General features: G+C 34.0%; 1 protein-coding gene across 1 annotated transcript; it reads right to left on the bottom strand.

Moving 5' to 3' along the window:
• Positions 1-4,917: 4,917 nt before the first annotated feature.
• Positions 4,918-11,250, bottom strand: LOC104225529 (large ribosomal subunit protein bL28m). Its single transcript, XM_009777353.2, has 2 exons — positions 10,862-11,250; positions 4,918-5,555 (listed from the first exon to the last, which is right to left on the bottom strand). Exons 1-2 carry the CDS (start codon positions 11,059-11,061, stop codon positions 5,135-5,137), a joined length of 621 nt encoding a protein of 206 aa, XP_009775655.1. The 5' UTR covers positions 11,062-11,250; the 3' UTR covers positions 4,918-5,134.
• Between the last annotated feature and the right edge of the window lie 2,588 nt (positions 11,251-13,838).

Genomic DNA, 13,838 nt, shown 5'->3' with positions numbered 1-13,838 from the left:
CATTATAGCAAAAGATTTCCTGTATTCTTTTCTTATGGTTTCATAGGAGTTTTGTCAAGATGCAATCATCAAAAGGGCAGGGGATTTGTAACAAATGCGGGGGAATGTTTGTCCTTAACATTGAATTTTCAGACAACTTATCATTCACACGTAATGGAAGCCATGTGCACCTTGACATTAATACTGATGTTTACTACAAACAGCCGAAACAAGAACACATCCCAAGAGGTGAATGCTTTCCTAGGCATGTGTCGTGTATACATTTATCACTTGAAAAATGCACATGTAGAAGTACAGATCTAAATAGCTGAGTAATTTCTCAAGGAAGTGGAATGTCCAAACGGAAAAAAACAAGTGGTACAAATCATATTAAACCTTAAACAAGAATAAGAAGATATGGCTCATAGCCTCATATTGACAGCTTTCTTTCAAAGTCAAAATTGCAATGTGACTTAAGCTGTCAGCTAATGTATCAACTACGCCATCTGCGTTGCTTTGATGTAAAGGCCTAGAGGTCTTGCCTCCATCTGAGAATGGATTTGAATCATCAACATGAAAAAAATCTCGGCCACATTATTGAATTCTCTATGTTGCCAGGGTTACACTTTGGAAAGTTTTTGTAGTATGATATAATAAACAAAATATTCTTTGTTTATAAGCCCAATAGCAACTCTTTATTCCCAACGGTTTACCCCTTGTTTTCATTTGGGAAAGCTTCCAATTAAAAGGTGAAATTCCAGCCATTATTTCAAGATGATTTTTTTTTTAGTATGTTGCTCATATTTTATTATTCTATATTTGGTTTTGCCTGACAATCTTTATCAACCATTTATGTAACACTGGCCTCCAAGTAAAGAAAAACCGGAAATAGAGCCGTCAATATGGGCTTGGCCCGTTGGTCCACCCCACCCCACCCCGTAATTTAGCAGGGCTGAGCAAGAATTTTTGGAGCCCATTTAAAAATGAGGCTTTTAAGCCCGGCCCGAGTAAACCTGTGACCCGTAATGTCGACCCGTGGGCCTAATAAAAATACGAATTTAAAATATGAAAAGTATAAGACAAAAAATAACAAGAAGAGTATCCCAAGCTTAAAGTTTATTAAGCTCATCATATTAAAAGATCAAAGTCTTAAAACGTTAAAATTTAATTATTCTCAATATTTAACTAATTAATATTGCATACGAATTGTAGATGTAGAAGAAAGTGAAGATGTTAAGACAACCTTTCATAAGCGGATTCAAATGTGTTTGATGAAGATGATGTGTTAGATATTCCATAAGCGTCATGGGCGTTCTCTTGAATAATTTGTTTTGAGTTTTGGCTTTTAATGAATTAAATATAGTCTTGTTTTTTACTTTTTTTTAGTATTTATTATGATATATTAGAACCGTATAAGAAGTTATTAAGTTTTGTGAAATTTTTCCAATAAGATTTTTTTAACTTTTATTTTTTTTTAGTTTAGAAATTAAAGAAAAAAATATAAAATTATATTTTTAAAAATGATGGCCCGGCCTGTGGGGGCCCGTAACCCATATAGGGCTGGGGTGGGCTGATTATTATAAGGTCCATCAAAATGGTGGGCTAGCCCAACCCAACCCGTCAATTGCTAAAGCCCACGTAGGCTGGGCTAGTCCGACCCGGCCCATATTGACAGCTCTAACTGGAAAGCAGTTGAGAATATATATATATATATATATATATATATATAGCTAGGAATGAAAAAGCTGACTTGACACCTCTATTTGGCCAAGAATCACATTTATCTATTTTGTGGTTATTTGACATTTTTTAATTCATTTATATAACTAAAAAGCTTTACTAAACGTCTCCATATGAAAAGTCGCACTAACCGTTTTGCCTCTATTAGTAATAAAGACTAATTAATTTATAGATAACCGTTTTTATCCTCAAACTTGTATCGCAAAGTCACTTTTAAAATTATCTTAATTACACCTACATCTCCTCTTCTCCATAGTAATTACATCAATTGAATTGAAAGTTGGTTGATAAATTCAGTATCCAAATTGAAACCAATTGCAGCAAAAGATACTACTACTGTATCTCAAATAAGAGAGAACGAAAAGATTAAAAACACATAAAAGTATCATAGTTGTTGCCCCTTCTGATTCGCAGCGTCGATGCGTATTTGCTTAGCAGTTTCCACTGATACTCTCTATCTACATAAGATTTTGTGATCAGCCTGCGTTTTGATAATTGTTGTCCCACAAAGTGTTACTGCATTTCTCAAAAAGATTAAATTTCCTATTATTGTATAAATCATTCACTATGTTCACTAACACTTTCTTTTTTCTAGGTGCGAAATGAGAGAGGCATATACAACTTAAAAAAATTCTCATTATTTTGCTTTTTCTATTTTCCTTCCGAAGTTTATGTGAAGCTAAAAACAATAAGAATGAGAAAAATTATAGATATTTTGTTGTTTATTTGAAGGAGCAAAGTTGAAGTGGGATCACTAAATTGCAAGAAAAGATGGAAAACAATAATTTTCTCACAAATTTACTCACTTTTCGTGACAATAGCTACTGACTATTGAGGGTTTACAATGCGGCCATTGGATTGATCTCTTAAGCAAAAATCGGTTGTTTATTTAATACTCCAGTAGTAATCACATTTTGGACTTCTCTCTTCTTCTTCTTCTTCTTTTTCTTCTTTTTTTTTTGTTTTTGTTATTTGGATGTCCTCGAAGGGACACGACTCATGGAGTTGTCACATTAGTTGAAATGAGTTTAGGTACTCTTCTATATGAATAATTGTATAGCTATACTGATAATTCAAAATTAATGAAGTTTGTGTAAATTTGAATTTATTTTTATGGGTGATATGTAGTTGAAAATATACCATTTGGAACCAGCATGTCTTTACATATAAAGAGACTATATTCTTGAGTCCGGAAACTTAAGAACTATTGTGGAATCTTAAAAAAGACAAAGTCGTAGGCTTCTCAACAACATGTTACTTATATCAGAGTTGAAATTTGTTTTGTGGGCGTAAAGTCGTCCCTCCTTGTCCAATGACCACTAAAAAGCATTTTTGTAAGAAACAATACAGGTATAGTTTTTTTCAATGGTTTTATCTCTGGTGCATTATGTCAATTTATGTTGGTGATTGTTGTACAAAAACATTCATTATGTGACTATTGAAGCGTAGGGATAAGTTTGTAAACAACGATTAAACCAGCATTTTTTTCTCATTTTTTTGCCATTATCTTTTTTCTTTTTCCCTATTTTTTCCATTGATATGATCATAAGTTAGAAAAAATAGAATTTAATTTGTAACAGATTTTATATGGACATTTATCTTCAGAAGTTCACTTCCCAGCAATCAAATTTTTAAGAATGCTTAATTTGAGATATACTAGAGCTGGTTTTTTAGCCAGCAAAGTTGATATGTTGAGATATCTTTGCTATTCACACTATTGAGGAAGAAGGTAGTTAAAATAAATTGATGTGAAAACGCTCTAAGAATATTATTGTTCTTGCCTTTTAATTGAGATACTACTAATATAATTTCGTGAACAAAAAATATATATAACTTGAATGTTGAAATCAAAAAAAAATAAAAAATCAAAGAGGAACTAGAATAAATTCTTTTCCTTCTCCTATTTCTTGATTCTTTGCCTCTCTGATGCTTGGATTTTTTTTTTTTGAATGAACTATTTTTTTCAATTTATTGGATTGGCGATGAGAACATTGAAAGAGAAAGAAGCAGACTTCTTGGGAATTTTGCACAGAGTTAGGAGGAGAAATTGGATATTGTAAATACTATAAAGAAGGGAGCAAAATATTTTATTTTACATCTATACATTTATGATGTATGAAAATTTATTTACAATATCATGTCATATTTATCTATTATAGTAAATAAGCAAATAATATATTAATTTTTTTTAATATTAAATCGCATGTAAATATGTATATAACTTAAACTGCAATTATTTGAAGTAACTGTGGAAAGGGAAAAAATAAATTTATCGAGAATAGTAGAGATTTAAAGAGTTTTCAAGAATAGATGAATTAAGAGGAGGGAAGAGAAAAGAAATCAATAATGATCGTGCAGATTCAATGACTTTTCTAGAATAGGAGAATTGGTAATGAGTTTAAAAAATATATTCAGAGAAGAAAAGAAGAATAATCAAAGGAAGAAGTTGAAAAAAGGAAAAGGAATAAGAAAACAAATAAATATTGGAAATACAATTCAATGAACAGACATCACAACTTTAGACGTCACTCTTTTGTTTATTTTTTTAGTTGCGTTGCATTCATTTCAAGTTTTATGATTTGAATAGAAGATTCTTTTTTTTAAAGGAAAACTAAAGCTGTGCTATCTAATGAAAGAATAGGCATGTTTTAGATATGTATTAGACTAAGGAAATAATAAGGTGCACATAAACACACATATATAAGTGAAAAAATTGCTTATAATTCTTTATTTTTTTTAAAAAGTCAGTTTATGAAAGATGTTGTCCATTTAACCTCAATCAATATATATATAATTTATTTTTTATTTATATATGTACACCATTTATCTCTTTTATTTTAATTAAATTAATATTTTTATAACGGCGTGAAGCGCGGATTAATTCACTAGTTATATAAGAAAATCAGATCATTCGGAAAGGTGAAGTATTAATCTCACATAGAAAGAATGTAAAGCAATTCATTAAACAATATAATTGCATCATCTCGTCATCTCTAAGTAACTTGATTCATAACGTAGGATATTGAAATTATAATTCTTCTCTGTCCCTCAAACGAATTATAAGTATCAATGAATATGATAAAGATTGGATATCCGAAGAAATCGGAAGAGCAACTCCTAGTAGGAATTTCTTTTTCGCTACTTTCTATTGTACATGTTTGCACGTATGCCTCTAAGTCAATCATAACACTCAACAAGTATTGAAATAGTTGTAGCATTTCTCGTTATTATATCAAGAACAGCACCTTTACTAGGCTTGCTATCAAGGTAGAGAAGTTCACACAAAGCCAGATGCAAGCAAAATTCATGTTACTCTAGCCAGTCAGGAATACAAAACATTCTAGGACCAAAAAAGAAGCCCTTCAATATCAGGAAGCAGCTCAGAAACCTACAACATTTTGTCGCTTGAATGCTTTCAAGCATTGGCAACCATCCCTTCTTGGAAGTCAGATTGTAGGTTTCCTTCAGAATCTGCTTTTAGCTCGGATTTGGGTGACCAACCATACATCTTTCTCCTGGCTTCCCTACGGGCTGCTCGTTCTTCCAACTTTACTTCCCTAAACTGCTCTTCAAGTTTTGCTTCATCTTCAGGTGTAAAGAATACTACCTCCATTTTACCAAGCTCCTCGTACAACTTCTCAATCTTAGCTTTCCAGAAGAGGCCTAATTCAGTGTCCATCTCGTGGTAAGGTGTCTTCAGCAGGTACTCATCAATACCACCTGCCTTGTCAATACATCGAAGGGCATGAGTTGTCACCTTCACACGAATATGTCGATCTAGGATATAGCTGAAAAGCCGTTTCTCTTGCACATTAGGCTTCCAATTCCTCCTCGACCTGTTCATAAACAATCACAGTTTTATTTTTTAGAAAGTAAACAATAGCAGTTTGTTATGATTCACCACATAAGATCGGAATCAAACTGCAGATAAAAATTGACTTATGTTTTCTATCTATGGGACCAAGAGAAGCTAGAAACAACAATGATCCAAAGGCGGCGGAGACTACACATTTACCAGCATTTGCAAGCCAACTAAAATTTTTAGAGCTTAGGCAATTATATTTGAATTTAGTGATAACCAGGTTAAATTTCCCCAAAAGAAACTGAACACTCGTTATCTCTCTTGCTAAACCAATTCAATAGTCATAAACAATCACAGTTTTAATCTTTTGAGAAAGTAAACAATCGCAGTTTATTATGATTCACCACATAAGATCGGAAGCAAACTGCAGATAAAAATGGAACCTTATGTTTTCTATCTTTGGGACTAGAAACAACTATGATCCAAAGGCAGCAGAGACTATGCATATACCAGCATTTGGAAGCCAACTAAAAGTTTAAAGAACTATAGTCTATAGGCAATTTAATTTGAATTTAGTGATAACCAGGTTAAATTTCTCCAAACTGAACACTTATTGTCTCCCTCGCTAATCCAATTCTCCATAATATCCTTTAGTTCAGTTTTTTTTTTTTTTTTTTGGATGAAGTAGTTCAGGAAAAATAACATCAGAATATCAGAAGAATCATTCGTACAGATAAGATACAGGTACTGAATGCCAACAAAGCATTGCTATTAAGCCAGAACCTAGAGCTAAAAAAGCAACAACTACACCTCAATCCCAAGGGTTCAACTATATGAATCATCACTATCCATGTCGCTCCATTTAGATCCGTCTCAATCCAATATTCAACCATTTAGGTTCTCTACAATTCATATTGGCATACAAATCTCTAACAATATTAAGCGAATCCTAGTGAACAATAGACTAAGGTTATACTTTTTCATCACAACACAATGTTTCGTCTCTTAGGGTATCATCCACCACTGCTACACTTGATGGTGACTGAATTTCTTCGCTTATTAGCAAGAAAGCATGTCCTGAACCTTCTCTAATATCTTCTCTTATCTGGAATACTTTATCTACCTAAACTGGATAACCAATTTAGTAACAGAAATACTTTGCTCATGCAGCCCAATAAGGAAGAACGGGATTGAAAAGTGCTTTTGCTGGGCAATGCATTTTTGTCATCACCCTAACTATTTTCTTCTTTCTTTCCGCAAAAATGGACTTTGGTCATACCCTTTTCCTTTTCGATAGGTGAAACACCTCAAAAGACAACTCACCAACTTGCAACTCCCACATAAACGTAAAATATTGATGCTCATTCTTGAGAGTTTAGATGTGAACTTTACATTGTACCAATTTGTATCAGAGAGGAAAAAGTGGAAGTTACAACATAGTTTGGTCTTTATCTTTTTAATGACAGAAGAGTAAAAAGTACATACATTAGTGATTTCAGATAATATCTTATAGTCAAGTATCCAGATGAATGACAAAAAAATTTCTTCACAATAGAATTCTGAGCCTTTTTCTTTTTCAAACCTTATGTGAATTGCTTCCCTTGACCCGAGGGTCTGTCGGAAACAACCTCTCTACCTTCGCGAGGGAGGAGTAAGGTCCGTACACATTCCCTCCCCAGACCCAACTACGGGAATAAACTAGGTATGTTGGTGTTGTACTGTTTAATAGAATTCGCCTATCCAAGACAAACATTTTTTTTTAATTTAGGAATAAAGGTATGCAAAGGAAGGAAAAATACTAATATGACAGAACCACCAATTTGCTCAAACAATTACTTTCTTGAGTTTTGGCCATGTCCAGGTATATCAGTGTTATCAAAGGCGCGCTTAAGCCCTGAAGCGAGGCTCAAAACATATTGAGCGTTTCGCCTCGCTTAGTGGGCGCTCTAGCATTGTCATCAAAGCTTTAAGGCATACTTTTCCTTGCCAATGAGCGTAATCTTGAAGAGGCCATACTAAACCATTGATATTTCACTTTATTGTAATTTTCTTCAATTTCTTAGTCCATATATTTGGTATTCATGCTTATAGATATTAGTTTTGGACTACACATACATATTTGTAATTTTTCTCCATTTGTGCCTTTCTTCGTTAAAGCCCGTGGTTTATTTGCGCTTAAAGCTCCAACATACCTTAGAGCTTTTTTGCGCTTTTCGCCTTTAATAACACTGAGGTATATGCGAGAATTTGGACAGATCTATACTAGGTTGGATTTTGTCAATTATCTAATGAAAGGGGTAAAAAGAACTGGAAGGAAAAAAATTCTTACAGAAATGTGTTTCACCTGCAAAGGGGAAAAACAAGGTAGAAACTGAAATAAAGCTCAGTGCTAGAACTGGAAGGTAGCATACTGTAGCTAGAAACATTTACATACTTTTGATAATGCCATTAAAATACCTCATTTTGACAAGTAACCATAATCGTTGACTTCTATGACGTTCTAAACAAAATAGGAATGTAATCATCTAAGCAACTCAGGAGAGCTAATTGCAGTCTCTAATTTTTAATCTTCCAGAAATTGGAATACTCGTTTCAAAAGGAACATCATTTTTAAGCTTGAGAAAAGTTACCACACATACTGTGGAGATCTTTTGAAAATGGGAATCAATATGTAGAATTTCAGATATGTTCCCAAGTGCTGACAACAAATGAAACAAGGCACTGCTTCACTTCAATGAGGGTAGCCCTTTGAATATCGATCGGAACATCTTTCCCTCTCCAGGAAAACCTGTTCTTGCATACTTCAGAATAACCCAAAAACATATACTCCCCAAGTTTCATTATATAATGGACCTACGTCGTTTGACTAGTCGCTAAAACTAAAAAAAAGAAGACTTTTGACACATAAGTAAATGTTATATTACATACTAAATGTACCTCATCATGCCAAGTTATTCCTATAAGAGCATGACACTAAGGGCAAAATGGGGATGTCAAAATTAAAGAATTTCCCAAAAAGTGGGAATATGGAATCTGTATAGGAAGGAACCCCTTCTTTTTGTTTTTGGATAGGGGGTTGTCTGACTCTGTAATTTCCTAGCAGCACTATTTAAGTGCTTTGCTGTTTATATTTATAATTTATTTACTTACCATTTCAAAAAATAAAAAGGTCTGAATCCTTTTGAATGGACCAAAAAAGGAATCAGGAGTGTCATATATAATGGCGCAAAGGGAATGTCAAACTTTGTGAGAATCTCCCTCCCTACATCTCTAGTCCTCTCTAGCTCGCAAGATATAATCTATTCCACCAAATCCTGAACCCAGATTTACTGCACATTTTTTTTTGATAAGGTTTTACTGCACATTATTCAGCAAGTTAAAAAGGTTAGCAGTGGCAGGAGGAGGTTGAAACTTATACTGCATTAGCAGTGGCAGGAGGAGGTTGAAACTTATACTGCAGAAGAAGAGGACGAAGAGATGTTTACACTTTCTTTTTTTTCCTTCTCTTATCCATCCTTCCACTCCCTACAAATTATCTCATTTTTTTGGAAGAAAGAAAGCTTCACTGTATCATCTTAACTAACTTTTGAAAATGAGAAACAGAAATATGGCAAATAGAACACAACAATCAAAGGAGCTAATGTTATAGGCAACTGAATGCAAGTAAAATTGTCACAAACTAGAAGAGGAATGCAGTAAACCCCACCGACACCATTTCCTCCCAAAAAAATCTTTCCAAACGAGAAATACTCCAACAGCAACTTATTTTCCGAGCTTTTTGCTTTTGGGGCTGCGCTGGGAGAAAAAGGAGGGGGTTGTATTTTTTTTCTTATTCCAAGTTAGAACTGAACCTCTTTTTTTATAACCTTTAGAAGTGGACCTCTTAAGAGTACGTAGGCCAAAATTGGTGCTCATCACATTGTCTACAATTCTTTTGCTTGAACATAAAAATAAGAATAAAAGCATAGTTAGTTAGTTACATCCAACCGAGAGGTTGTGAGTTCGAGTCTCCCCAAGAGCAAGGTGGGAAGTTCTTGGAGGGAAGGATGCCGGGGGTCTATTTGGAAACAGTCTCTCTACCCTAGGGTAGGGGTAAGATCTGCGTACACACTACCCTCCCCAGACCCCACTAAGTGGGATTATACTGGGTTGTTGTTGTTGTTGTTGTTGTTAGTTAGTTACATCTAAAAAACACTTCTAATAATAAATTCTTATCTAGAGGTTTCACCTTCTGGGAACATGGAAGCACCATGCAGCTCAAAATGAGATCAATTCCAAGTTTTTATCACACATTAACCAAAAAGACCACATATGCCTCACTTTCGCATTATCGAAGCTGCTTAGGCTCGACCAGAACAGTGCTTAAAATAATTTTTGGAGCTTTAAATTGTTTCTTTTTCTTTCTTTGAATAGGTTGGTATTATAAACAGAGGCGGATCAAGGATTTAAATACTATGGGTTCAACTTTTAAGGTTTTTAGCATTGAACTCATTATATTTTCCAAGTTATGAGTTCATATCCACTATTTTTGTAATTTTAATGAATTTTTACATATAAATTGTTACACCGCGTCGAAAGTTATGGGTTCAGTTGAACCCTTTAGTTGTTCACTACATCCGTCTCGGATTGTAAATGACATTCATGATTAGCAGCTAAAAGAAGATTTCCATATTTATGCAGAAAAACAGAAGATGTTTTCAGATAAGTTTTAGCCAAATAGGAGTTCTTGCTTTTAGAACTCAATATATATATAGCAAATCCCAGTTTACCACAATCTTTCTAAAATTCCATGTTTTAGTAAAACTACTTACTCCACTATGTTGACAGACTAGCACCTTACAACAACAACTCTGCCGGTGTGCGCTTGCTTACATTGCCGGTCCCAAGCCTGGATAAAAGAGGAGGGTTGTGGTAAGAGGCGGAGGCAGGATTTTATGTTTATGGGTCGTGAACTACACCGAGACTCATAGCTCTTCTTAATTAGTAGTTACTGGGTTCGCATTAGATATTTATACATATTAAATGAATTTTCGAGTACAAATACAGAGTGTAAGAAAAAGCTACTGAGTTCATCCAACCCGTAGCTAATAGGTCTACCTCCGCCCTGGTTGCGGTAGACTAGCAGACAACGTAAAACTTGTCAATTCATTATGAATCCTCATAATACAGACTAGCACCTAACTAATTATATTTAAAATAAAAGATGGAAGAACATGTGAGCAAGTTAATCACAGAGTACCTACAAAGGAACTCCTTAAGATCTCACAATTAGCCAATAAGTCCGTGATAAAATAAATTTGCAGTTAAAAATGAGGACAAGAAGAGGAGGAAATGACTCACGTATTTCCACCCTTTTCACTGACACGATTACCAAACTGAATATGGCGGCCAGCGAAGAGGCCGCGCTGAGCCCGACCCATCACGACTTTACTCTTTGGTACGCACTTCTCGAGCTGTTGTTTAACTCCAGATGCCAAGTTCTGCTCTCCGCCTATATTCTTCACTAGCTTTTTCATTATTTCTCTTGATCTGAACGCCATTTTCTCCTTTTCCCCTTCACAATTCAATTTTCGGGGTATAAATCGTCTATGGGTCTAAATTCAAAGGAATTAGAGAATTTTGATGGAATTGGTGCTTTAGGGTTTTAGAGCTGAAACCTGAAAACCCATGATGAAGTGGCTTTAAAATTTAGTTTTTGGCTTAATTTTGTGTTAACATTTTTCAAAATTACGGAGGCCAAAAGTTATTTCTTTTATATTTCTTTTAGGCTAAATGATCTCGTGACCACTTAAACTTGTATCCATTTGTAAAGCCGAGCTTACCGTTTTCCTATTTGAATACTTTGACTTGACAGAATGAATACTAATAAATATATCCAGTAGAGTGTGTATATCAATTAAGCTGACATGTACAACACATCATATGTTAGATTATTTATTACTTGACATGTGTTATTTTTGGGTCCCACTTTCAAATACTAAATCAACAAAAAAGAAGTCACAAATTAAAAATAGAAAAAGGAAAAGGAGGAAAAAGTCCTGACACGTCCTACTTCTCCGTTCACCCACCTCCCTTTCTTACCTTATTCTTATTCTTCTCCTTTCTCTTTTTCCTTACTGTTCTTTCTCTCTTATTCTGAATCAATTTCACAACTCCACTATAGTCATGATTAGACCAGGAAAAAATTGAATTTTGGAATTTCATAAATTCAATAGGAATCCATTGTTTTGCACAATGGAGGCCACTGAATATCATTGCAAATATCTGCCCCTTTTTTGCTACTGTTTTGGCAAAAAGATTCGATGATAGAGTTTTCTTCAGACCACTAGTGGTTTAGAGTAGTGAGTACTTTTGACCGCCATAAAACTTAAATGGCTGCCACCTCCGCTTCGCTAACAACCAATCATAACCCCATCTTTTCTAAAACTCCAAAATCGTAAGATATAAGTAAAAATACACAATCTTCATATCGAATTTTGGCCGGAATTAAATTTTCTGATGTTCTCTCTCCTTGCTTAAGTTGAAGAGAAGAGAGAGAGCGGAATGGAGTACTGACAAGCTAGGGATCATTTTTTTTCCTTTTCTTTTTAATTTTTTTTAATTTTTTTCCTATTGATTATAGTATTTTCTTTGATCAGATTATTACATTCACGCGCATTTTCTGCGTGATTGATACGCATTTTGTCCACATCACCTATGTCACTGCCATATAAGCATAATCAATGGTCAAAGTAGTTTATTAATACTCGTTCTGCCAAGTTGGAGTGTTCAAATGGGAAAACTATAAGTTTATGTATCGGCTTTACAAACGGGTACAAGTTTAAGTAGCCACGAGGCCATTTCGCCTTTCTTTTATTAGGAAAGTCTCTGTCATTCCTTACAAACTAGTATTAGTACCCGCGTGGATGCACAAACACTAATCATGTCAAATATTTAAGTTATTGATTGTATGTAAATAATCTTAAAATTTACACTTTCTCAATAAATATAAATAATCATTGACTATTAACTACATGAAAAAAATTAACCATTTCTTCTATTTTTCTTTTTTGATGTCATTCTTGCCGGTGTCATTGGATTCTAAAAATAGTCAAGAAGCAAAATAATAACTCATATTTATGGCAAAACAATCAAATATTGAGACAATGAATGACTCTTTGGATAAGACTTAACTCTTTTACTATTACTTGAACTCTTATTTGGTGTGTTGATATCTCTTAAAAATATTTCTTTCTTAATTTCAGTTTCTAGAACATTATTTTTCAATAATAATTATTTTATAATAATGTAATTAAAAATATTATTCTTAATTCAAAACTCATTTTAGTTGGCTATCTAAAAATATAAAAAATTCTTTAGCTAGTGTATTTTTTTACTCCATTTTGATATTTGACATTAACCATGCTAAATATCTGAGTTATTTGAATTATATGTAAATAACCTTAACATTTAAACATTCTAAATAATTATAAATAATCGTCAAATATTAATTAATAAACACTACATGAAAAAAAACTAACATTTTCTCAATTCTCGTAGTGATAATTTTTTTTGCACTATTCTTATAGGTGTCATTGGATCCTAAAAATAGCCACAAAGTGTCACGACCCGAATTTTCCACCCTCGGGAGTCGTGATGGCGCCTACTAATGTGAGCTAGACAAGCCGACCATAGAACATATTACCTTTTTACCCATTTTATATTCTTTAACAATTATGAAGCAATAACATTTAAACAGCGGAATTTAACGTAAGCGAAAGAAAAAGCAATAAACTATCTGAACATGAATCCAATACAACTGTTTGAGCCTCTACTACCCAGAACTGGTGTCACAGTTTCACAGAGGATCTAAGAATACTACATACAAAGTCTGAAAAAATAAGTGATACACTGTTTCTGGATTTAAGGAAAATGAAACAGGAATAAAGGGATAGAGGGAGAAGCCAGGGCCTGTGGACGCTTGCAGGTCTAACTTGGATCTCCGCGTAGACTGAAGGCAGCCACCCAATCTACGGTCCAAATGTTGTTGCTCCGGGATCTGCACGACTGCACATAGTGCAGAGTGTAGTATCAGCACAACGACCTCATGTGCTGATAAGTGCCTAGCCTAACCTCGGCGAAGTAGTGACGAGGCTAAGACCAGACTACCAAATAAACATGTGCAATTCAACTATATATAGCAAAAAAGAAGAACAATAATATACAGTCAAGTATGGGAGGGGTAACATGCTGCGGGGGAACTATCAATTTAGAATAGAAAGACAACAGGTAATTGAAAGAACCAAAATATCTCAGATATCAACAAAGAATCAGAAAT

The sequence above is a fragment of the Nicotiana sylvestris genome, chromosome 8 (genome assembly GCF_000393655.2).
Source record: "Nicotiana sylvestris chromosome 8, ASM39365v2, whole genome shotgun sequence".
NCBI classification, from domain to species: Eukaryota; Viridiplantae; Streptophyta; class Magnoliopsida; order Solanales; family Solanaceae; genus Nicotiana; species Nicotiana sylvestris.
Note: the sequence above shows the minus strand (reverse complement) of the source record. Positions and strands in the feature narration are given on the sequence as shown.